Genomic DNA, 26,840 nt, shown 5'->3' with positions numbered 1-26,840 from the left:
GCGTACAATAGCCCCTTGTGGTCCGATGATTAACCTGCTTTTATGCCCTTTGTTCCAGATGATTAACGCTACGCAAAATTCTAAAAACTTGATTAAAACTGAAAGAGAGATTCTCACAAGTGACTTGAAAGCTTATATGAGAAGTTGGTGAGTATATAAAACATTTTAATTATCTTCTTTTTTATTTTTCACCTGGTACCTGGTACTCGCTTTCGGGTCCCACTAATTTGGATCCGCATGGGAAAATCCTGCTTTGGGATAAAACGCTCCCTATTAAAGATACTCTATTCTCAGGGCTCGAGTTTGAGACCTTTAGCTAAGAGTAGAAGAGTACTTACCACCAAGCACAACCTTTCGCAGTTTAAAGAAACAATCTACTGGGTAAATCAGTTTCATGCTAAGTTTATGATTTGTAAATCCTAATTAAATGTTTCGAACTAAGACAATGAAACATTGGTGCTATTACAATATAGTAATAGAATCCTAATTTAATGTTTAGAACTAAGACAATGAAACTATGGTACTACTACAATATAGTAATAGAATTAACTTACATACTCTGACAATATAAAGAACTTTTATACTATCAGTGTATGTTAACATAGATAACTTGCCTATTTTCCATGTTTATAAAAATAGCCACAGGCCCACAGCCTTCACTACTTTGATGCCCATGCAACTGAAATAGGACTTCTAACTTTCTGGTCTTTATTTCTTGAGTTGATCCACATCAATTGCCCTTCTGCAATGCCTCTCCTTTGAGTCCCAATACTCTTCCTTGATATAAACCAAACTCTGTAACTTAAACTTTGATTTGCACGCTTAAATATCAGACGTCGCGGTTTAACTCTCACTTTAACTCCTTCTGGTGCCACAATTTCAGCTGAATAAACCGAATTAGGAACCCCTACATTTGTCACTCTTCTTGTGATCATATTTCTTGTTTTTCCTGACTTAAAGATTACTGAAATAGAGGGGTAATTAAGGCTAAAACCCCTGTTTTTCTGCAAAACGTCGTGGCAGCTAACGTTCTTGTGAGTAATACTAAAGATTTCTGAGTATTTGTAACCAAGAGTGCAAAGGTGAGTAATATAGTCATTTGCAGTAATGTCATATATCAATCCAGGATCATCGGATCTTCCAGGATTTACATGTCCTGCTCCGATTGCAAAAAGTCCAGCTGGTGTGTCGCCATCCATGATTGGTTTTCCTCGGTGGTTCGTTGTATCTGCAGTCGTCATTAGCGCGGATTTGATTGCAGCTGGTGACCATTTAGGATGAATTGAATGGAGTAGTGCTGCAATTCCACTAACATGAGGACAAGCCATTGAAGTTCCTGATAAGACAGTGAAGTTTACTCTTCTTGAATCCTCAGGCAGGCCACTAGGGCCTAAATTTTGCGGCCAAGCAGCGATAATGTTGACACCTGGAGTAGAGACGAATCCAAGATTTTGAGTTTTTTGAAGATATAGGTTCAAAGCATAACATTACACTAATTATTACTCTGTCTCAATTTATGTGACACTCTTTCATTTTTTCAGTCAAAAAAAGAATCATGTCTTTCTATAATTAGTAAGTAACAATGTAACTTTAGCCCATTTTACCCTTAATGAGATGATTTATAACCTTAGAAAATTTTATGGCTTACTTTAGATATAAGTTTCAAAAGTCTTTCCCTTCTCTCTTAAGTTCCGTGCCAGTCAAACATTGGATGGAGGGAGTAGAGTTTTTCACAATATATATATAAAAAGGGTAGCGTGGTGCACAGAGCATCCCATTTCACGCAGGGTCCGGAGAAGGGTCGCACCCTAAGGAGTCTGATTCCACAACTCAAACCTGTGACACAGAGTCAACTTTATCGTTGCTCAAGGGCAGGCTCCCCTTCCTTTTCACATATATATCTATGATCTAAATAAAGAATTGTGGGTTAGACAAAACTGACCAGGAGCAATCAGATCAGGTTTGAGAATTGAAGGATCAGTAAAACTTGGACCCCTTGAAGAAAATTGTGCTACAGCAGGTGCACTAGATTTTCCTATAACTGTTCCTCCAAATATGATTCGAGCTGTTGGTTTTCGCGTTGAGTTCATATAACTTTGCAACTGGATTGATTCGTCGAAACCAATCAATGTTGCTGGAAGGACGTGGACATCGACGGAATCTTCCTCCAAATTTACTGCTGTATTTGCTAGGATCATGGCAACACCACCTGATTCTTTAACAACTTGTCCTTTCTCTGCTCTACCATTAACTGCACGATCACATACAACTATTTTTCCTTGGACTTTGGCTCTCGGAAGAGACCCTCTCAAGCAAAATTCACTTCCATTATCTCCATCTTTGAGATAAACAAGCTCAATAATTTTCCGAGAATTATGAACTTGCTTCCCGGGGTACAAGGATTCTCCATACACATATTTGCCATTACCTGTTGAGAAATATGAATGAGTGACACAAATAGCTTAGGGTGCTAGCCAAAATATACAAAACCTATGTAAGGATTATGTATATTATATGTATATGTATGCATATTATATGTATATTTATGTAGATTGTATGTACATTTATACTTAATATACAAAACATAGACATTTACCAGCTATTATGTTTTGGAATGCCCAATAAATGTAGTTATCCCACTAATTTAGGCTTGAAAAATGTTAAATAACGCTTTCCTAAAAGAGATTATCATTTTAAAGAACAACTTCTCATTAAACAATACTTTATTTATATATAGAAACAAAATGTAACATCACCTAGCTGAATTATTGCTGGAAATTTCCTGTCAAGCGAGCTAGCACCAATAGTGGATATCCAAGGAGCTTCATTTGCTACTGAACTTTGAACCGGACCATTATTTCCTGCAGCACATATAACTGAAATTCCACGCTCCATAGCTCGAAAACTGCCAATAGCAATAGTATCCTCATAAAGTGGAACAGGGAAACCACCAAGTGAAAGCGACAATATGTCTACTCCATCTCTAATAGCTACATCCATCGCTGCAAGAATATCAGAACTATAACAACCACTTGACCAACAAACTTTGTATATCGCGATGTGGGACCCGGGGGCCATCCCTCGAGCCTCCCCTGCTCCATTTCCAAGCACACTCGCCATTGGAACCGGAGCCCCCCCTGCAGTAGATGCTGTATGTGTGCCATGGCCTTGAGAATCTCGAGGCGATATATATTCATCCATAAAATCTTGTGAAATTGATGACATTGTTGCCACCATGTGCCCAATGTGGAAATATCTAGCACCAATAAGCTTGCGATTGCAACTTGAAGAATTGAATTCTTGTCCTTCTTGGCAGGTACCTTTCCATTTCTTTGGAATAGAAGGCATCCCATAATCAACAAAACTTGGACTTTCCGGCCAAATTCCAGTATCGAGAACTCCAATGATCGCTCCTCGACCAAATCCGGACTTTAACCAAGTACCTTGTTTGGAAAAAAAAATATAAAGACAGAATTAAAGAAAGGCTATGAAGCGTAAAAACAACTTTCCTTAAAGAGAGATTATTTGTATACTGTTTGGAGAAACACACACAAGTCTATTCAGGATACAACAACGTATCCATAGACACCTCTCATATGCATGAAGTAATAGAGTTGACAGAAGGCTATTCAGTATAGTCGTCTTATTTCGAGCATGTCCCTTTAAATTTGAAACTTAAAATTTCAAGTTTTAAATAAAATAGAAAATATCAAGCATTTAACGAATAAAGCCTTCACACTCATTTTTTCCTTCAAGTGTGGAACAATCCGGCTTTATATATATTACCCCCCGGTCCCAATTTATGTAAAGGATTTCAAGTACGAGCGTCAAAGCATTTAATTTGGACTACGAACCGAGTATATATTCTTCATTTTTTTTTAACATATTTGGAAAATACGTTAAAAGTACTACAAGTCAACATAGCTAACGATTCAAAATATTTTTTTTTTTAAAAAAAAGCTTAAATAAATTGTAATCAAAGAAAAAATTGTTTGACTCTCCATATAGTAACACATTGACTCCACCTTCACATAAAATGAGATGACTCCACCTTCACATAAAATGAGATGTAGGTAATACAAACTATCTAACATACCTTCCCTTGTAGGACTAAGCCCTAAGAACTTGTAAGAGTAAGTTGTCTGAATCTCAAGCTTCCTCTCTGGAAATACGGATAACACATTACTCGATTTCTTCAGTGCCTTCAACTCATTTTCAGATAAAAGAGCTGCAAAACCTTCAAATGCAGAATGGTAAGAGTACAAAAGGCGAGAACTCGAGTCTTCGCCTGAGGAAATGAAATTTTCAAGAAATGAAAGGTGCCATTGAAGTTTAGAACTAAAAGGGGTTCTTGTTGATGCATGTGGATGTAATTGTACTATATAAGTTTGCAAATTTTGAGCTTGTAGCAGAGGAATAAAACATAGTAGGAAACAAAGAAAATAGAATTGGAAATTGAGTTCCATTGAATTATGGTAAGTTATAACTGGAGTGGAATAATGCATGTTTGTTGGAAAATTTGAAGGGGTATTTAAAGGGGTTAAAGATAATTCAAAATTGGAATTTAGAGACATGTTTGTGAAACAAAAGAAGAAACTCGTGAAATTTAAGAGCTCCTCTTCACGAGGTGTTGATCAAGATTTCAAAAAGTCCAGTACCATTCTCAAGCTCTTTGAATTTGTTCTTGCTACAAACATCCGGTTTTAGGATTTTTCTTTTTTTATTTGGTTTACTTTGAAATATAGTAGAAAGAATTTTTAGAACGTGAAGATGTCTGTTAATTTAATACGTTCATATGTTTACAAAATTAAATACTAGTGAATTTTTTATAGGCACACGCTCCTCTTCGTCATTGCTTCTTATAAGCTGTTAGTGCATTTCAGCATTGAATTGAGTCACGCCACGCCCTGCTTCTTCCTATTATTGGAATTGGCTTTTTGAGGCTCCTTTTGTCTACGTGTTTGCTATGATACACGATATGTAGTCACGATATGTAATCACATGTAACTAATTAATTTAACCAAAAAAAAGAGATATTCATTATGAAAATAACACTCTATGTCTATTTGGAGAAAGTATTTACCCGAAATGGCCATTTTATACATTATTATATACTTTTATACAAGGTTGATACATTTATGCTACAGTAAGTGTATAATGTTGTATATCGTGTGTATAATCATTGTTGCAAAAAAAAAAAAAAAAAATTGACTATGCAGATGTAAATTAAAATTATGACTACGTGAATGCAAAATTTTATGCTGGAATGTAAATTATTGAAATTACCTAAATATTAATAATGTAACCTGAACAATGAAAGAGGGTAACATACTATATCAGGTTACAATATACTGATAACGTCAGCAAAATTGCGAGTGTGTATTTAATTTCCTTTTGAATTTAAGTTTACAACACTTTTGGACTATCAGTTATTGGTAAATGATTATTTTATACAAATTGGTAAGTTGACCATAATAGGTAACAATTCATAACAAGCATAATACTAACCTAGAAAATAGAATAATAATAATATGTTATAATTGGTAAATTCAAATAATGTATAAAATTATTTTAACTATCATGACTGTACTGTGTAATCCTTTTATAGCCTTCAGGTCGTTTGCTCTGAGCTATGCTAGTATTTGCTAGGAGGAAATCAAAGTTAAAATACGTGATCTACTGTACATCTACACAATAGAAGTAAAAAACGATCACATATAGGAGGACCAAAACGTGGAGATGAATAAATAACCAAGTTCAAGAATATAACATAGGAATTCTGTATAAAGTGGCAGCTCTTGCTAAATGATGACAACTAATTACAATTACACATTTTCAAGTCATTTTAAGTTACCAGCCTTAATACTATCAATCCCACAAAAAAGGTGGGGATGATCTTCTTCTAGGCTATTTTTCTCACTTTTCCGATCATTCCATTAAAAAATCCACTTTCATCGATCTATTCAGATCACAAGTTCTTTTCCTATGATAGTATCTATCGGTACATTCAAAATTTGGAGGAAAGAACTGTCAATGTTATCATAATCATGCCTGAATAAAGTTGCTCCTTTCAGCCCGTGCACAGTGCCTTCCTATGCTACAGCATTTGTATACCATAACATACAACGGCAAAAAGTTAGTTCAATAATGTGCCCATGTCCTCAAGAACGTGTTTTTTGCTAATATACTACTCGTTCTCGTAGCTTGAAAGACGAGCATCTGACAAAACGGTAAAAAGTTGTGTATCCACAAAAAGCTGCATAACAAAGAAGAGAATATATCAATGAGATCATACATGAGCCTAAACGAAAAAAGATGAACTACGTATCATGGAAAAGGCTAGAGATTATCACAAGAATGTGAAACAGATGATTATTAGAAATTATTCTACATATTGAAGTCTGATTTTGTGCCCCGAGTGATAGATCTGTTAATGTGACTAGTGCAACACCCCCCACCCGCACCCCACGAAAAACACGGACCCATCAGCAGTGTCGGAGGCAGGATTTTTATCAAGGGGGTTCAAAATGTGATAAAGTAGACACGCGAAAATTACAAGATGGAAAAATGAAGCGGAGCGGCGAAGGCAAAACTAACTTCAACCCACTAAATTTTAACCCGCCTTCTCATGCTCTGTTTAACATTTCTTCGTACTTATGCCCTGCTCATCGACCACTTCTTTAAAAAATTTGTGTTTTTTTCCCTTTCACTTTGTAGTGTTTTACTTTACTTTACTTTAAAGTTTTTTTTTTTTTTTTCCTTATGAAAGTGTCCCCCTTCAATCATATATTACTTTGAAAGTAGTCAAGGTTCTTAAAAAAGGTGTAAGCATTGAATTACTAATATTATAATACATACTCAGTGGAGAGGTTTCAGATAAACCCTCGACTCAAGTAAATTCAAAAGGGGGAGTAATATATCTGAATGCTTATACGAATTACTTAATTCTCTAACTTAGGTCTCCTACAACCCCAAAGTCTGTACTCGGGGAGAACTCCGTTTTTTATTGATCATTTGGTTTTGGGGCATATTCGCATGATAAAAGAATTGAGATGACTGAATAATGGCGAGATGCAATGCTAATCAGATTTAACAAAAACACAAATAAATTACAATGCCAAAACCATATCTGATTAGAGTAAGGCAAAAAATACTAGAGGCTTTTTGCAGTCACCCCTTCAAAATATCCAAGTGTCCCCATGGTGTGTGGTAGCAATTAGTTTTTTGTTCCGGAGAATATAGATATAATCAGTTAGTTAGGACTAAATGTGCTCCATTATTTGAAAGATGAAGGATTATTAGTACTCCACCTCAAATAATAGGGACCGTTTGGAGTGAGAGTCCAAATATAAAGGACTATTTTGGGTCTTTCCCTAGATAACAGTATACCTGAAAGGTTGAAAGTGTACAAAGCTAAAAATAGGGGAAAGCATGCAGCAAGCGCAGCGGGTGAGATTCGACCCTGCAACGTTGAGGCAATATTGAACCCCCTTAACCACCGAGCCAAGTTTCTCAACTGTGTCAAGGAGGTTCATTACAGAGTATATATTCCCGAAACCCAAATTAGACCTGACATATACAGTGTAATTTTCCGGCGAAGGGGTAACCCCCTCACCCCAACCTAGCTCCGACCCTGCCCATCAGCGACATTGCATTGATGAACTAATAATCTGACTCAAGGAAGACTTGCTGGGGAAGAAGAGGATTATTGAACACTAACCCAACAATGGCCTTACGAGTTACGATCAAAAAGCATAATACATATGGACCAAATTGAAATTAGCTTAGGTCACTCCTCCTTGTGTATGGAATGTAATATGCATGGCATGGAAAAAAAATGTCCTTGTTCTTACACCAAGTTTGCTGGCATCTTATCCAAGATGTTTTTCTCTCGAACAATAATTTTTTTATCTCTCTGAACTTGGTTCAATTACAGATTAGAACCAATTACAGTATAGAACTAACTTAGAATATATACCCAACGGAAGTGATGTTGGTCATTCTTGAAAAAAGTTAAGCCTAGGGAAGTCCACTTCACTACAAATGAGAAAAGGTTGAGCAGGCGAAGTGTAAATGAAAAGCCAATTAAATAACTACCACTTACAGATAACAGAGAAATTGATTTACCTTCACAAAAGGTTGATCCCTACCAGGAAAAGAATCAATAAAGCTATCCTTTAGCAGTATCGAAACCTGAAAAATAATAGGAGAAACTTAATGGACTCAGACTACTCGTTTCCAGATCAACCTACCAAAAGATATGTGGGGTCAATTGGAAACCCGTCATACCCGGTCACTGTTTGATTGCACACTAGTTATTGTATGAGACCTCAAATCCGAACAAAGAGACTCCAAATAGCGCCGCATAACAGTCAAGAATTGTGCTGCAGCTTCAGTCTGCGGATTAGTCATAATTTAACACCAAAAAACATAAAAGGAGAAAAGCCGAAGAATTAAAACAATTTAGAAAAGGCAGCTATGCCACAAGCACCATTTGTACAATATCTAAACTAGGCTTACATAAAACCTTTTTTCATTAAATTTTTACCTGATCGTAAAACATTTTTTGAGGCTGTATAAAGAACCTTTTTAGTTTACGTGACCAAAGAAAAGGTAAAAAAAAAACGTGGGCTGTACATAGTGAAAGGATTGCTATCATCATGATATACAACATCTTAATTCATACTAAGGCTTGTAAAGGTGCAGGGTCTATCGGAAACAACCTCTCTACCCCATGAAGGTTGAGGTGGGTCTGTGTACATCTTACCCCCCCCCCCCAAACCCCACTTGTGGGATTACACTGGGTATGATGCTGTTGTTGCTTGTAAAGGTGCAAGTGAAGATGGAAGATAAAGCTAAATGTGTGGCTGGCTGGTTAAGATCCATTTATTCAAAAATAAGAATTCTAATAATGTTGGAGTAACATTTCTTTGCAACTGCATCAGCTTTTCAAAAGGTCATTGGCCTTTCTGCAAAATATTTTGAACTTGAAGAAGAACTACCAGGAACCATAAGTAAATATCTATTACGGGTCCAAGAGCCCGTGTTTCATAGACTAAATTTTTGAATAATTCATTCCACCACACTTGGCCCCTGGGTCATGGAATCAGGCGCTTCCTACCACAATGAGTCGGTCAAGCCAATACTTTACCTTCCTTAATTCTGGAATAATGTTCTTGTTGTCCCTGGTTGCCCTTTAGCCTTCTGTAAATCAGTCGTTTGGCTAGAGCCTTAGATTGTACATTAATTCTAGAATATTCACAAGGATTCTAACAAGCAGGTTAAAGTGTATTATGTTATTTTGCTTTTGGTGTAATAAGGATCATGTAAATGAGGCTCTCTAGGATTAGAAGAGTATCATATTTTGGGCGTTTTTGCCAGGGGCGGACCCATTAACAAAAATTGGGTGCTCCAGCACCCATTAAACTCAGTCACGGAGTGTATAACTGTATAGAAAATATAAAGGAAACAGATAAAAAATATAAAGGAAACAGATAAAAAATATAAAGGAAACAGATATAAATAGTTAATAGAGCACCCCCGAACTCAAAATCTTGGGATAGAGCACCCCCGAACTCAAAATCCTGGGTCCGCCACTGGTTTTTGCTCACTGTACAGAAAATTCCAGTACTAACTTTGTGCTTCTTTTTATTAATAAAAAAAGGAGTAAGCAGGTCAAACCGCTTTCTAAAATGATCATCCAGGACGCGAAAACAATCTACTTCAAATTACAGCAAAAAGTGATATGCTATAAAGTATACTAAAATTTGGAACACTTAAAAAAAAAAAGTTAATGGCTCGACAGTGACATTACAGGATAATTTTCCAGGGCATTCAAACCTCAGGCTAAGCACTAAATTAAAAGAAGTTAAATAATGATAGATACCTGCACTTCACTGCATCTGTATATAGGGCGTCGTTGAGCAACAGAGTCTTCACGTGACAATTTGGCATGGATTGGCCGTAGTTCTGATAGAAGCTCCTTACGTTGAGGAAGTAGAGGCAAGTAACAAGATTTTATCTGCAGCTCCAACAAAACAATAACAAGATGAAAATTTTGAAAGCTAAGACAACCAAGTTCCAGCAATACACAGACCCATCTCCTAGCATAAATCCCATGATATCAGTATCAATACGTTAAACAGCATCCAGAAATATTGAGAAGAAAATATATGCTCTAGGAAAGCACAAGCTAAGAAAAATACAAAGCATCTTCATATCCGACGCCAATACTATGGATTTTATCAACCGATGAACTTCTGTCAATATAATTATTTAGAAATTGTTACTAAAGACGAAAAATAGTAGCACGGGTCTAGACTTATAAAAAGGAGAAAGAAGAAAATATTTCGTGGGGGACAGAGTTCTAGAGAGAAAATATGCAGCATTCAGTGAGATAGTTCTACGGGGACCACCACTTCAGATAAACTGAATACTATCATGAAATATAACTACAATCAACTAACCTGATCTTTGGTTACATTAACACGGACAAGATTAGCGCTTTTCATCTTCAAATCAGTTGGTTTGTGCTGCAGGCCAACCTGCCAATCATTGGTCAAAAAGAAGACAGTGAAATTGAGAATATGATTTGCAGTTTTTCCTCCGAGTACAAAACAGAAATCCTAAGGTAGGCCGAATTTATTGACACCAATATATTACTTACAAAAATAGATAACGGAAACAAAAAGAAGACGACTAAAAGATGGCACTCTCAGATACCACAAAACTCAACGGTTGGCTTTCAACCTTGTTGGTGTCCTGGACTAGCTGCCGCTTCAAGGCTATTTAACTTGCTGAATAGCTCAGTTTTGAAGAAGCCAAGGCAAACCATATCAAACTAGCTACTGCTAGGAGAATACAATGAGTTCGTGCAGTTATGCGTGTTAATGTGTCCCATTATGGTTGAGGGTGAGCTGTATTAGGCTTGAGTTATGCTCAAGGTCTGCTTTCTTAACAATGTGAAAACTATAATTCTTCCACGGTGCAGCGGTTTCACTAGTCTTGACTGGCTTGACACGTTCCATGCATCAAATAAGGTTGACTTCATCTTCCATTGTCACACTCATGCATGCAAGTATTTGTAGGTCTTGAAACTAAATTACCATTTCCCATCTTCTAGCCCTTCAGTTCTTTCCTCAGCCCCTCTTGGGCAACTCTAAGAAATAATAGTTCCTAATCCCACTGATAAATAATAGAGGGATGCCTAACCAACTTTTCCCTTTTTTAAACCACATTATTTGGAAGGAGATATCAGCTAGTCCACCTAAAAATTAAAGGATCTCACATTATCTTACATGGACAGTAGGCACGCCACAGAACTACTCTCAGACTTCTCACTTTACGCAGTCCCACTGGAACTGTCAATTAGCATCCAGTGCTCTGTGAACACGTATGTATGATTGAACATCGATGCGGATGTCAAACAGATACTAAAATAAGAAGAGAAAAGAGAACACATATTCATTTGACTGCTTCAGGCACTTAATTGACTCATCTAGGACGATAGAAGGTACAATTCACCAACCAAATATATAGCATAAGTTATAGCTAGACAATCTAAAGATTGCAATGAAACTGTAGCAGAACTTCACGAAGTAAAAGGATGAGGACAAAAAAAAAACTCACAATGAAAGGTACGGGAGCATCAAGGAAATCAAGCATCTTCCCAGGCAAAATCTGAAATTAAAGAACAAAGTCAATTGATGATTGTCACTTGAGGAGAAGAAGAAAAATAGGATGTACGAATGTGAGTACAGATTTGTAAAGACACACACACACACACACAGAGACATGTATATATAATTTTTCACCCACGAACAATAATAGCAGTAAAGTCTTTACAATTCCAATATTAGTAATTATCGTACCTGATAATAACAGACTTTAAGAGATTTTCTTTTGAATGCTGATATTTGAATAAAATTTTAGTAAATTTACACTGTACAATCAAACATATGGAAGGCTGAATCTAACTATCATAATAGTATTTGGAAACTTGTCCCTTGTTTCATACAATAAGATTTTGGATTTGATATTTTTTTCTTCAGATTTAAGATAGTAAAATCTTTTTGTGAAAGCATAGAGATGGGAAAAACGTACACAAAAGGCGTCATACATGAAAGGAAAAAAAAGCATGTGAAAATAATCAACTTTATGACAGTCGTAGACAACTCTTTCCTTCCATGATCATTAATGATTTAACAGCAAAGTAAATATCAACAAAGATTATAGACATTAAATTACGAGGCTGAGAAGTAATAGTTATGTTACAGAACGTACAGGTAAGAATAAACTCTGCCATTGAAATGGACGAATAATGGGGATCAGAGACAGCACCACAGCAGATAGAACACCCTGTACTTGTTGCAAATTAAGAAAATGAATAAGGCTCTGAGGTATCATAGATTTTGCAATGTTCAGGAAACTCAAGAAATACCAAAAGCATATGGATTGCAAGATAAAACACAAATTACCAAATTGGGGCACATAATAACCACTTGTTTTTCGAGAAGCACACCAGTGATTAAGGCCAATACCTGAAAGAAGAATTACTTTTCAAACTGAATAATGAATATCATTTGAAGTTCACAATCATTTGCAGTGAAATTTAAGAAGTGCAGAAAGATTAAATGTGACCAGAATATAAAGTTTTTTATTGATATTACACCAAGATGGCATCCAAAAACATGTAGAAAGCATCAAAATGGCTCAACCACATTCCTCCATCTCATTAGCCCAACTATCTATATAACACGGAACTTATTTAAAAAGATGGAGATGTTAAAAGAGACAAATGCCATTCTCTTTTCCTGTTTGTGATTTTTCCCGTAAGAAACAGGAAACGTGCTTGTGTACGCTTTTGCATACATTAAAGATGGGGAGCCATGTGAACATAGCATAGTACACAAATCTTACAGTTAAGAACTATTGAGCCAGGAAAATCTTACGGTCTCAATTGAAAGTGAACGACATATTGTTGCGGTTGTCCATATAGATAGTCCAACAGCTTCCTCAGCAGCGGCTAAATGGAAATTTACCTAAGAAAATAATAACTTCGATCACATTTAGCAAGAAAAGAATTTCAATTCCAAAAAAATGAATTAGAAATGATCTAACCTTTGCAGCATCATCTGGATCATTCATTCTTGTACCCATATGTTTCTCACTAATTCCGAGCTCAGAAACTGAAATTCTCTCGTATTCAATAGCCTGCAGATGTTCGAGTGGCTGAAAAATGATCTTACTTCCTCGTGGTGGAAGGGGCAAGGAATGATAACTACAAACTATTTGCAGCAAATCATTCTTATTCTCCTACAAAAGAGACCAATAAAGCAATTAGACGAGGTGGGAACTCATAGGTGAGTCAAACACTAACATGAATTTCTCTCTGTGGAGAAGGAGAATACAGACTCTAGCCCACTCCATTATCATCTCACACCCGGCATCCTTTTCATTGCTGAAAAATAAGTCATCATCCTCTTCCTCGGATGCCATACTTCTTGCTGAACTGCCAAAAGAAAACAACTTATTGACTAATTTAGATTGAGTGGTAAAATATGAGGAGAAATGTTTATGGTTCGCATAAGCTGGATAATGAACAAAGATGAAACAAGAAGACTACAATAATGGTCCATTCAACAAGAAAGGAAACCGAATAAAAGATCTGACTCGATTCAGGCAAGAAATAAGTGACACCTAAGGAGTGTTTGGTATGGTTTTCCAATTTTCTCAAGTTCGGTTGGTCAAAATTTTTGGAAAACATTTCTCTAGGAAAACAAGTACCTTAAAACTGAGGACAATGACTTCCCCAGTGGAAGTAGGGAAAACAAGTCCACAAGTGGCATTCTTCATTGATTGTGTCCTCCCCACCCTCTAACACACCACATCTTCACCCCCACCCCTGTAGCCCCTATCCCCATCACCCCACACCCTACCTCCAGGACTCACCTGCACCTCCCATAGTATTCACAAATGCTTTTAGGGTAATATTTTTTGCTTAAGTACTGAACACAAGAAAATATATAAGGAACCCAGTTATTTTCCTCGAAAACATTTTTCTTAAAAGCATTTTCCATGGAAAACATTCTCCTTCCTACCGAATACACCCCTTGTACCAGAAATTTAATGAACTCTACTATCCTTGTAATAGAAGAAAGAATACGAAAATTAAAAACCACCTAAATAAGGATTCAAAGCTTCCAAGACGCTCCAATGAACGGACTTTTGAGAAGACAGAAGGCCCACTCTCAGGGGTTCGGTAATTGTCTTGAATTCCATAAACCCTTTCAGTACTATCAGATCGAACTTCTGAGGCTTCAGATACACAATCATCAACATAGTGGATGTTCCTTCCCCCATCCTTACCAAATCCTCTTGTTTGACTATGATCTGATGCCTCACTGGCAGTGAGACTTACAGGCGAAGAAACTTCCCACTTTGATGATGATGAGGGAACCTCATCGTCATCGATTATCCCAGCTGCAGCAGCAGTAAGAGCAATTGCACTGTCAACTGGTATTGCAGAAGCTGTCCAATCTGCTTCATCATCCCTGTAAGAGGAATCGACGCTTGCATTTGATGCATCGTTCATTTTCGATGCAGCAGGGATAAAATCAGTGAGATTTATTTCACTAACAAAATGTGTTATCCTATTCAGGCGCTCTTGTGCAATTACACTGCATTCAAATGAATATAATATAGTAAATGGCATAGAATATTCAATGTCCAGATTTATCCATACCAGCTGATGAAAAGAAATTTAGGGCTAACCTGTTCAACATCTCGTAGTGCAATTCAAATAAAGGAACTCTTGTTAAAAGACAATAACAGCGAGGTGCAGAAACCAAAAACCGACTGCGACCAATTGATGATTGCGAAAGGGGTGATGAAGAAACATAGATAGCAGGTGGTCTCTGAACAATTTCTGGTACATGTAAACATACACCATACAGGGTAGCATTGTCTGCCACCTAATGAAAAGCACATAGGGTAACTTCAACATTTTGCAGTAACTAATATAAACTAACAGGCAGACAGATAACCAAACATAAAACACAAGGGGAAAAAAAGAGGCAAAAATCAAAAGCTAACAAATAACATTAGGTACACCACATACAGCAAATAGAGAAAGTCATCTCCGACAAAACTCCAAATCAAAAATATTGTGCAAGAAATACAAACAGCAAAGGAAACCAGGTCAAACAGTGGCTAGTTTTACAGTCCCTTTACACATAAGGATGTCTTCAAAAAAGTACTTCTCCCTGCACCACTCCGAGGTCCTCAATTACATTATTACCTTTTTGTTCTGATCCAAATATCTGCTAAACTCTATTTAAAAGGCCCCAGCTGTGGCAATGATCTTGGGCTCAAGCTATAGAAAAATTAGCAACCTTACCATCTGTTACTATGTGAGCAAATCATAGTACTGTAATATTCCATCGGATACTGTAGTATATTCTGTATTCCTTTGTAAGATAATCACTTACCTAGTTATATTTGTGCATAGCCTAAGATTCCTCTATGAGGAGCCCGATGTATCAACCTATATGGCAATCTATCAACTGATAAAGCACAAAAGAGCACAACACCAGAGTCCCCAGTCAATCAACTAAGTGTTAATCCCAAATCAAAGGTCAAGTATTCAGAAATTTCTTTGGGCTTACCTTAAGAGAAAATATGAACGATGAGTCATCTCTGCCTAAATGCTCCTGAAGATAAAGAAAAAATAAGTTATTTCTATAAAGAAGAGAATTGTATGCTTACTGCATAATTATATGATATGGTGCAAACAAGCATTATAATTTCAACCGGGATCTAAAAAAATTATTGTACTGTACCTGCCCATAGACCAGTTCATTTAATTCACTAAATGATGGTGTCCTTTCCATCACATGTGCCTGGTTTACAAAGAAAACATATAAATGAGAGAGAACCCGTTTTCTTTGCGGATGTGAGAAAACAAGAGAATGTATGCAAGAGAGAAAACTAATTCGATTGTATCGGATAATTTTGAGAAGTAGAATGCCTCAAAAGTTATACGCTGATGATGAAAAGTATTAAACCAGCAAAAACTACACCTTAACACCTCCAGGAAAGCAAAATGCTGCCAAATCCTTCAAACGCATGGCTAGCTTCTTTCCAGGAGGATACTTGAAGAGTACCTGAAAGAGAGGAAAGAAAAAAGAGGATAATGCCAAAGCAAGAAAACAAATCATACCATATAACTGAGATATAAGTAAATTATTGGAGCCAAAAATGGATATTTACATACATACACGCAGCGAGAATTACGACTAATCAAGATCACCCATCATTCATCATGATGGAACTGCGGTCTTGATCAAGAACATACAACAGCTTGAGAGTTACTTAGAGTAAGATACCGTAACTAAGAGGAAGAAAATGATAAGAAGAAGAAAAGCAATGGACACTTTACAGATATAAGAAGACAGTGCACTTAATCACATTAGGAAAATGTGCCTTTTTTTATCAGAGAAACAGCATCAACTCTTAACCTGATAGTAATAAAAGAAAAAAAGAGCATTTTCTCAATTTAAAAAGAGGAACAGAATCTGATCTTCAATATAATTTTTGAGGAAATAAAAAATATAACTGGAATATTAATGGTCAAGCCCATGATGAAAAACTGTTAAACATAACACCAACTTATAGCAATATGTATGAATTGAAACTCATAACTAGAAGCTCAACAAAAGGGTAATCAAGAAGTGTGAACATTTCTGCTTGGTTAACTGCCCCATGTTTAATAACCAGAATTTGACTTCTAAACCATAAATATGCAAATTTATGCAAGTAGACAAACCTGAGGTTCTAGAGATGGAACTGAAGGACCACAATTTGAAAGCATTCTGAAATCCACCATGTCAGATGTTTCTAACTGTACTTCCCATTTCTTTCTCCTGGCAAATGCATCCTCGACATCCTCAAGATTAGCATCTGGATGAAGACCAACGATAACAAAGTGCTCAAAAAGCGCGTCGGGCTCCTTATATTTCTTATAATCCTGCACATAAGTTTTGTTTGTTTGTAAAATATGATCCTCCGAATTTCACGAGCAATCTAATATGTCAGAGATGAAGGCTAGTTTCAACCCAAAACAGTTAGGTAGAATTACTGAATATAAATACACACACACACACACAATAACTATTACTACTCCCTAGAGGGGAATGTTCATAAATGATATGTGCAAAGTATACAAGCTTACTCCTAATTTAAATGACTGCCCAAAGTCCCAACAGATTAAGTTAATAAAAGTGGAAAATTAAGAAAACCCATTTCAAATGAGGGGAAAAAAAATCCTTAAAAATACAGATCCAACTATAACAGATACGCTTCAATCCCAAGCTACTTAGGTCAGGTAGTTGGGGTCCAATACCTCAATATCCATCTCACTTTATTTGGGCCCATTTCATTCCACTACTTCATAATTTAAGGTTCTCTAACACCTCAAGTTTTTAAAAATTTCTGATGGTCTACAGAACGTCTAAATAAACTGGAGTCCTAACAAATAGTTGGCCTAGTGTCAGTGCACCAACATAAGAAAACCATCCCAAACAACCTTCTCTTATTTAATCCTCTATATGTGCTACTTCACTTTCTGTCAGCTTAATAATTTCTGATCTTGTCTAATCTTATAAGATTATACATCTATTAGGATATTCGCATTTCTATGACACTCATCTTGTGGATATGTTGACCTAAAAAGGCCCAAGACACACTCTCATATAACAATGTTGATCTTACAACCATTGTATGGAACTTCATTCCAATAACGGCAATGTCTGAGTCAACTTGCGCACCTTGACTATTCTGCTCAATACCTGCACCAAGGCTGAGGTTGAGCTGCAAATGGGAAGAGATCACCTACCTTATTGCCTCGACTGGAATTTGAATTCTTCTTGGTATCTTCTTATCATATTGTAATATTCCTGTATAACTCTCCTATTACAACTATCTTATTTTAAGTCAATCTTATCAAACTATTCTCCTAAAACATTGAGCATTCATATCTGAATTATTTTTATTTAGGCATTGAAATCGCATCTAATCTCATTTTAACTTTTGTTTATCCTAATACCCTTACTCAATGAAGTGCTTCTCCATAGTTCAAGTTTTTTAGTGAATCCCTCAGCAGTTTCGTCAATTAGCACAATACCGTTTGCAAATACAATACACCTTATCATGTACTATTGTTTAGATCATCTATAACTAGAGTAAACAAGTACAGGTACAAGGACGATCCCTAATATAACCATGGTTATTGGAAACTCATTATCTCCTACCAACATATCATTTATACATTTGGTATGCGTTTCTTTCCTCCCCAGCCACCTAACAAAGGACATTTTTTAACACTTTATCATACGCTTTCTCTAGGTAATTAATATCATGTGTTGAGCTTTATTTATTTATTTATTTATTTTTATTTTTTTTGTAAATCTAAGAGGCATAAATCCAAACAGAGCCTCTATCACTATTGTAATGTCTCTAGATCTACAAACTACAATTCTTTTCCAAAATTCCTTCATACGATTCTCAATTTTTAATGTATGAGAGTACACATTACTTTGAGTATCTCTTATGCTCTTATATATCGCATCTAAAGTAATCCGTCTCCACTTGCTTGGTACTTTTCCACTCCTTAATAAACATTGAGTAGCTTGTAAGACAATACTATTCCAACCCCTCCCAGGTACAGTACTTCCAAACTTCTATAGGCCACAGGCTTTATTAACCGGAATATTCTACATGGCATCTTTTATTTCTATGAGCCTACTTTCACAAGTGAAGCTAAAGTTTTTGTCTTGCTCTAATATATGGAGATTAGTAAAGTTATCCTCGTGATTTGAGTTGATTTATCAAAATGGCGCATCTCTTCTTTATCCCACTATTTCTTGTCTAAAATTTTCAGAATCGTCTTTAATAAAATCGCAGGAGTCTCTTCCTATGTTAAACACTACAGGTCAAAGCAAGACTAATTTATATATTACCCTCTCAAGCTTTTCCACCTAAAGCTAAGAAATGAAGTCTCAAATATGTGAGTTTAAATATACTCAAATCATCTTGTAATTTTTTCTTGAACAAACACGTCAATTTAGAGAATTATGAATTTTATAACCGAAAAAGGAACTGCAGGGCAAAAAAAAGGAACATAGAACTTTCTATGTCAAGATTCAACACATTATTCTCCATCTTGCCCCAAAAAAGTTGTCCAATGAAAAAGCATCTTAAATTTCCAAAATAAGTTAAGGAAACGCCCAAAAGCTAAATCACAAGCAAGAAAATAGAGCAGGAAATACAATTTATTTTAGAATATTCATGTCGAAAAACGCCATAAACAAAATTACAAGCAGTAAAGATTCCAATATGAAGGCAGCATTAGCATACCGAGGTTTTGGAGTGAAGCTGATACCACTGTCGCTTTTGATTAGCCAAAACCTCAGGATTAAATGATAAAAACGAGCTGTCTTCCTGCGAAGTAGAACCCCAATTCTTCAAAGCCCTTTGCATTTGAGACTTCCATTTATTGAAATTACTACCACTTCTATGAACAGAAGAAGTCACTATTTCGCTACGACTTCTTCTATGTCCAACAACACCACTTGAAGCAAATTTTGAACTACTACTAGAATAAACATTTTGTAACGCTTCGCCAGCAACTCTCACTGCTTCTTCAGAGATTTGTTGTAATACCCTATATGGTGATGATGGCAATTCCTCTTGCCCGTTTCCTTCTTTCATATTCTCCTTTATAACAACAACTCAACAATTTGCATCAATTTTACATCTCATTTTTGTCCATTATTATTCAAGACCATGATAATAATGCCCTTTTCCAGATGCATATACTTGAAAATGATAGTCAACCCATAAAAAATCCTTCCTCAATTTGAATAAATTTTGAATCTTTATTCACTAAACATTACCATTTGACTAAAAAACTGGTTCTTGAAACTTTAAGCAAACTGTGGAGCATCCTGATATACAGAATAAAGAGAAGAAATTCATAATCAAATGTACATGTAATTTAAACTCCAAATTGCTGCAGAAAAAATCATTCTTTTTTTTCACAAAAAGAAAAAAGAAAAAACAGCCACTCAATCAAATAAAAAATCTGAGAAACACCCAAATTAAATACAATGTGGGAAAAAAAAAAAAAAAAAAAAAAAAAAAAAAGGCGACCGAGTATGAAAAATAATAAAAAGAAAAAAGAAACCAAAGTACGTTGAAAAGGGCTAAATCATTATGATTTAGTGCAAGAATCTTGGGTTCTACAAAACATGTCGGAAAAGAAATAGAAAATAAAATAAAAATATGTGATTATTTTTAATTACCCATAAAGAAGAAATTTGATCATGGTTGGTTTTTGCATTTGTACGATGTGGTTATTATCTGTGTCGTGGCGGTGTGCAGCGGATCACGGTGGTTTCCGGCGCCGGAGAACGGTGGATAAGGGAGAAAGTTGGCGACAATAGCGGTGGAGGGCAGCATGCAGAATTATGACATTGTTTTCTCATTTTTGAAGATCACCGTTATTATTCATACTGTTTACAATTCCTGACCACAAATTTTTACCATGGTAAATTTTTAAATTTTTATCACGTGGTATTATTTTTGTGAAATGACGAAAATCATCCTTATATTTGGGGTAGGTTCGAAATAATTGATAAGGTATGTTTTCAAGCATCGAGGGATGCGATGCGGGCTGCTTCTCCCTTAATTAGAGGTTTCGAGTTTAAGTTCTGAATATGAAAACAAATTTGATAGAGAGCCTCTCCCAAATTGGAGCCTACGCGGCGCGAATTCCGATATAATCGGACTCAAATGCGGGTACCGAACACCGAATGAAAATCAAAAAAAAGAAAAAAGATAAGGTATGTATTGAACAGTTTTGTCCTTTAAATTTATCAAAGGGGAGCATTTTTTATCTCCTGTCATATAGTCACTCCGTCCGAAGTGTGACTTTATCTCTTTTCATGATCATTTAAAAAAAAAAAAAAAAATACTACGAGATATAGTTTACTAAATTATTCCTATTTATTAGAGGTTTTTTGAGAATTTAACAATATTAAAGAGGATTACTTTTATAATGTTAAGGGCATAATTGAAAACACTTGTCAACTTTGATCTTGAATTCCTAAAGCGACACTTATTTTAGGATGGGCAGATTATCCGCATTGTGCCGGTGTGGGTCGAAGGACGGTTGTCGCTGGTGCCGGAGAACGGAGGAGAGAAAGTTGCTGAGAATAGCGGTGGAGGGGAGCATGCAAAATGAACATTGTTTCTCATTTTGAAGGTCACTATCGTTATTATTCATACTGTTTACAATTCCGGACCACAAATTTTTATCATGGTAAATTTTTTGGAGAGTAACTTCCGCTTAAAATTTTATCACATGGTATTATTTTGAAGAAATGACGAAAATGATCCTTATATTTGGTGTGTGTTCAAAATAATTCATAAGGTATGCTCTAAAAAGTTTGGTCCATTAAATTTATTAAAAGTGGATATTTTTTATCTCCATCAGAGATTTAACAAATTCTGTCGGTTAGATTTGAAGAGAACTGTGAAAAGAGAAATGATTAAATCATAAAAATTAGAAAACTCTCATCAAATCCTAGAATCTGATACAAGAGATTGTGCTAGATACTAATAAATAGATTAACATAGTAGAAAATGCTCATAAAAAAGTTGTGTAAAGACATGAAACTTGGGCCTAACTCAATTCCAAAAGCTAGCTCATGAGGGCAGGATTATCCAAGTCCATATAAGGAGATGACCCATCTGATTAACCATCTATGTGGTATTTTTTTCAATCTTCAACAAGTTGTACACATACTCTATAAATAGACCAAAAATATTTAAAACAAGAAAAATGATACCTCCAAATGTAAGTTTCCGCTTTTTTTTTTTTTTTCCGAGTTCCCGTTAAATCTAATAGACAGAATTTGTTAAATATTTGACCTAGACGGGGATCAAAACTGTTCAGAGCATATTTCAGAAACTATTTTGAACCTACCCCAAATATAGGGGCCATTTTTGTCATTTTCACTATTTTCTTTGTTGAAGGTATTACCCAGTATCTCGAACCTGTTTTAATCGGCTGCTTTAAAATAAAAAGCAACTGAACGAAGCACAAAATAATACCGAATGATTTTTTTTTTGTCTAAAATACCGAATGAGATTGTTAATATTGTTAAATGACCAATTGAGATCGTTTAGCATTGCATAAAGGTAAGTCGTTGAGATTGTTATTGCATAAAGGTAAATACTTACTTTACCGAATGTTTATGTCAAACTATTTTAATTTACTATAGTTAAGAGTTTAATGGGGTGAGAATACATGTTTTTTTCTTAGCTCTTTAACTATGACGATTTAATAATTATGATTAAATGTTAAAGATCTATGTACAAATGCATATGATGCATCTATTGACTTGATATAAATAAAATAAATATTTTTCATAAAATATGTAACTGGCCCTCCATTTAATTAAGACATTGATTTGTTTATGACATAAATTTACTTAATTAAATATGGAAAGGCCGGTTAAGTGCAGATTGAAAATGAAGGATTTGCATGAGCAGCTCACATATTTGAGCTTTAACAACTACTGATGTGATCGATATAAAGCTCAAAGCTACTAATATTGGATGCCCAAATCAAATACAGTTTATTGAATACGTTAATGTTAGCTGATTCAAGCGTTAAAGTGTGTGAATTCAAAAGACCCTTATGTCCACGCCCCAATCCTCACCCGGAGGAATATGTGCATCTAAAAGATCTTTCATATTTAGCCCAGTTTTGATATTGGTTCTTTACATATGACTAACAACAACAAAAATAAATGCACTAGCTAAATGGTGATAGAATATAAGTCAACCATAAATTTTATATTTGTGGATGGAATCCCCCGAGTCGAGTAAGAATGACAGTTCCCGCCCCTCTAGTGATATCAAATAAATAACTACTTATAGATGTCTTGTATTTCGCGAAAAGTGATTCGATTGATGAAATTAGTATGAGATTGTTCATCTCGATGAGATTGATATTATGAGCGTATTGAGGGGTGTAGTTACCTTTGATGCCTTGGTGAAGGAGGTTCAAATGAATGATCCACCCTAAAAAATTATATCGGATAAAAAAAGGTAAAAAATTATTGTGTAAAAAAGATAAAAAATTCCCACTTTGTGAAATTTCACTGGGTATGTTTATTGTTATTAAAAAAGATTTAAAAAAAATTTGTATATACATAAACTATTGGATTTCCTTGACATAGATTCATATCCTAGGTATGTTACTAATAATATATTTTTCTAATTCCTTTACTCAAATTTCTTACTCCGCCAATGGAATTATTGTGTATGTATGTTTTTCTTATTTATATACTACTATATTATGTCAAAAAAAAAAAAAAAAGTGCGTGTCTAATTACTGCCGATGTTCTAAATATTTCCATCCATGAAGCATGAAACCCAGCTGGCTAAACCAAATTATTTACTGAGCCTATGCAAGTGAGAAGACCACTACTTGAACCAGACACCAGGTCACAAAGTGTGATCGGATAATTCTACTCAGATTTTAATTAATTTGAACTCGTTCCACATAAGTAGAGACGGAATAAATTTTTGAATTTATAGGCTCTAAATTCTAGAAAAGACAATTTATTAAGTTCTAAAAAAATTATCAACACATATTGAATGAATTTTTAATACAAATATGGGGTCACAATCAAAGTTAGCGAGTTCTGCCAAACCACTAAGCATAAATATACTTCCGCCATTGCACGTGAGGCCCATCAAGTAAAAAATTTCTTATCCAAAGTTAAAATTTGAAAACTTTAATTAAGAATAAAACGATCTTATTCACCCCTTCATATCTCTCACGGATCCTTTACTAAAACGATCTTATTCACCCCTTCATAAAAAGTACCCAAAGGTGAACACTCTTTTAAAAAGAAGTCGGTCCAAAATGAGTTATAAAAAGAGACTCAAGTTCTCGAAACAACCCATAGGAAGTACTAGTGTTTTGTATTTATAAAAGGGCACAAGTGTACTTCACGATAATTAATAAATTGCTATGATGACTATCTAGTGGCTATTGGAGTCGTGTTGCCACGTTTCTTAAGTGTGTAAAAAGCTGGAAATTTTGAAGAAATTACGCCTCGTAATTTGTTTTGTGACCATTCTTCTTATTTTACCTAACAATTGTTACTTAAAGAAAAAAGGTGAACATTCATCGAGAAATATTCATTAATGGGGGTGACAAATAATATGTGCAACGTATTAAAATTTCCGTCAAATAAGGCCACTCATCAATGCTCTGTTTCCTCCATATAACAAGTCATGTTATTAGAGTATTAAGTATTGTTAGAAAGTCCTATTCCAGTTATTTAGTTTTGAATATTTTCGTTTCATAAACTATTTGTTGGATTGAGTTAAGATTAAACTTTCTAGTTTAAACTTTCTTTATATAGTATTAGAGTCAGATTATCTATTATTAATATTAAGATTATCTATCATTAATACACCTTAATGTAGGGATTTTCTATTAAATTACCACCAAGTGTTCTAGGGAGTGGGGAGAAGAGATGTCACAATGTCCACATCAATTAAGGAAAAGAGTGGTAGTCTCTTATATAAAAGAAATAGAAACTATGCCAAGTTTAGAGGTTATTGTTCGAATGTACATATTCAATTTATTATCTACATTGTAGATGCACATTCGAATAATAATCCCTAAACTTAGCAGAGTTTTTAGTTCTTGTCGGTCAAAATATTCGAGGCATGCAGTTAGAAAACTTTCCACTCTTTTAATAAATGCGTTCTCACTTGATTCGTCGTTTTCCTGAGGTTAATTAATACTATTCTCGCTTACATTTTATCATTATTCATGGATTAGTGTAGTTTGGTGTAATATACGGGATGTGGTTAAGATTTTTATCGGTATCTAAATTTCTATTTTAAAATATTAAACTAGTCTAATCTAACTTAGATTTGAAAGTTAGTCATAATGACTCTATAAAAAGTAAACACGACAAGTATTTAGAATTTTTACCTGGCCAAGCGGCAGTTCAGATGAAGAAGGAACAAACCCAAGATTTTCATCATTTTTTATCATCGACGAAAACTGATTAGCCGGATTCGTGATCAGCAAAAATTCTAAAACAATGTGACATTAGTATAAGATAGTCACCTATAAACTTTTTGACTTGTGTTCTTAATCATTTCTAGTTCAGCTATATAATTTTTTAATCTTATTTTTTTGTTGGTTGTTTGTGAAAAGAGAATCTCAAGAAACGAATTAAAAAGTACAGAGAGAAATTAATCAAAAGACCTATCAAAAACAGTTATTCAAGATCGTGCATTGGAGTATCTATTTCTCGTGGGTCACAAGTGCATTTTGAGCATCGCACGTGCAACTCGTGCATCGAAGGTGCATCTCGTGCGTCGGACGTGAATTAGCTCAATTAATAAAAACCTTTTAAAACTCACATATTTTGTTGATCTTAAGTTTTGATTTTTATCAATTTTATTTTTAAAAATATTCTTTCCGCATATGCAACTGTTACAAGAATTGTTAAATTATTCTATAAGCAATATAGACATTTAGAAAAGACTAAATTATTTCCTATGTTTCGAGTTGTTCAAATCTATTCTATTTTTTTTTTATTAACAATTTGAAACCTTTACTTATAGTACTATTATACCTTCATTTGGGTACGCCTATTTTGGAACCAAAATTTGACCTACAAGGGCTCTAACGTTAGTCTATGACTGAGCTCCTTCCTTTGCCTGTCATTCGGGTGAGGACACTCCTTAAAAAAACTTAATCACAAAAATAACAACAGATTAATATCATAAATAAATTACAAGAAAAAAATGAAAAAAAATGATTTTCTTTTTGTCTTTTTGTAATTAGTTTACAGGGTAAGATATTTTACGCTTTCAATTCTTGGATCTGATGCAGTGTGGCGGTGATGGCACTTTTTCCTATTAGAAAGCTGATCATTAGTCACATTTTTCATTACTGAATTTGCCTTCTTGATTGTCATTTCCACCGGATTTGTTGTCGATTTCATCGTCTCCCAATGGCAACATTATGTCATTTTCTGATATTGTCTTTGACGTTATGTTCAGTGATTGAAGCTCACCCTCCAAGAAGCTGATTGACTGACATATACAAATTGTAAAACGTTTTAATGTAATAAACATATCAAAATAGAGTTAACTTCAGTATTGTAGCTAGCAATCAGAAAACACTCTTTTAGATAAGGATATATATATATATTAGATTTCGTGTGTTGATAAATAAATAAATTATAAATTTTTTTTTATCATTGATGACCGATAAACTAAAGAATGGCCCAATAATTCCAACTTGACAAATGACTAACAAACATGAATCGAGGACATCATAGAAAGTCACATAGAAAACTAAAAAAGTTCAAAAAAAAAAAAAAAAAAAAAAAAAAAAAAAAAAAAGTAAGCGGCAGTTCAGATGAAGAAGGAACAAACCCAAGATTTTCATCATTTTCGATTATTGACGAAAACTAATTAGCCGGATTCATGATCAGCAAAAATTCTAAAATAATGTAACATTAGTATAAGAAAGTCACCTAGAAACTTTTTGACTCGTGTTCTTAATCATTTCTAGTTCAGCTATATAATTTTTTAATCTTATTTTTTTGGTTGGTTGTTCGTGAAAAGAGAATCTCAAGAAACGAATTAAAAAGTACAAAGAGAAATTAATCAAAAGACCTATCAAAAACAGTTATCCAAGATCATGCATTGCAGTATCTATTTCTCGTGGA

General features: G+C 34.9%; 2 protein-coding genes across 5 annotated transcripts; both read right to left on the bottom strand.

Annotated features, from left to right (window-relative positions):
• Positions 1-402: 402 nt before the first annotated feature.
• LOC132053035 (subtilisin-like protease SBT1.2) lies at positions 403-4,494 on the bottom strand. The gene is made up of 4 exons (XM_059444834.1): positions 4,097-4,494; positions 2,757-3,443; positions 1,943-2,428; positions 403-1,426 (listed from the first exon to the last, which is right to left on the bottom strand). Exons 1-4 carry the CDS (start codon positions 4,464-4,466, stop codon positions 660-662), a joined length of 2,310 nt encoding a protein of 769 aa, XP_059300817.1. The 5' UTR covers positions 4,467-4,494; the 3' UTR covers positions 403-659.
• Positions 4,495-5,718: 1,224 nt separating this feature from the next.
• Positions 5,719-20,743, bottom strand: LOC132053034 (uncharacterized). Of its 4 annotated transcripts, none has more exons than XM_059444830.1 (19): positions 20,361-20,738; positions 19,414-20,003; positions 16,826-17,026; positions 16,080-16,163; positions 15,840-15,899; positions 15,666-15,710; positions 14,773-14,972; positions 14,181-14,678; positions 13,414-13,510; positions 13,120-13,314; positions 12,951-13,040; positions 12,477-12,539; positions 12,283-12,357; positions 11,629-11,679; positions 10,467-10,544; positions 9,887-10,021; positions 8,290-8,397; positions 8,128-8,193; positions 5,719-6,256 (listed from the first exon to the last, which is right to left on the bottom strand). In XM_059444830.1, exons 2-19 carry the CDS (start codon positions 19,765-19,767, stop codon positions 6,188-6,190), a joined length of 2,469 nt encoding a protein of 822 aa, XP_059300813.1. In that variant the 5' UTR covers positions 19,768-20,003; positions 20,361-20,738; the 3' UTR covers positions 5,719-6,187. The 4 variants fall into 4 exon arrangements, 3 of the variants coding, with proteins under 3 accessions (XP_059300813.1, XP_059300814.1, XP_059300815.1); XM_059444832.1 differs by lacking the exon at positions 5,719-6,256 and adding an exon at positions 6,263-8,037 and having other exon boundaries at positions 20,361-20,741; XM_059444831.1 differs by having other exon boundaries at positions 19,414-20,738.
• Positions 20,744-26,840: the final 6,097 nt, after the last annotated feature.

The sequence above is a fragment of the Lycium ferocissimum genome, chromosome 4 (genome assembly GCF_029784015.1).
Source record: "Lycium ferocissimum isolate CSIRO_LF1 chromosome 4, AGI_CSIRO_Lferr_CH_V1, whole genome shotgun sequence".
NCBI classification, from domain to species: domain Eukaryota; kingdom Viridiplantae; phylum Streptophyta; class Magnoliopsida; order Solanales; family Solanaceae; genus Lycium; species Lycium ferocissimum.
This window is presented reverse-complemented; position numbering and strand designations above follow the sequence as displayed.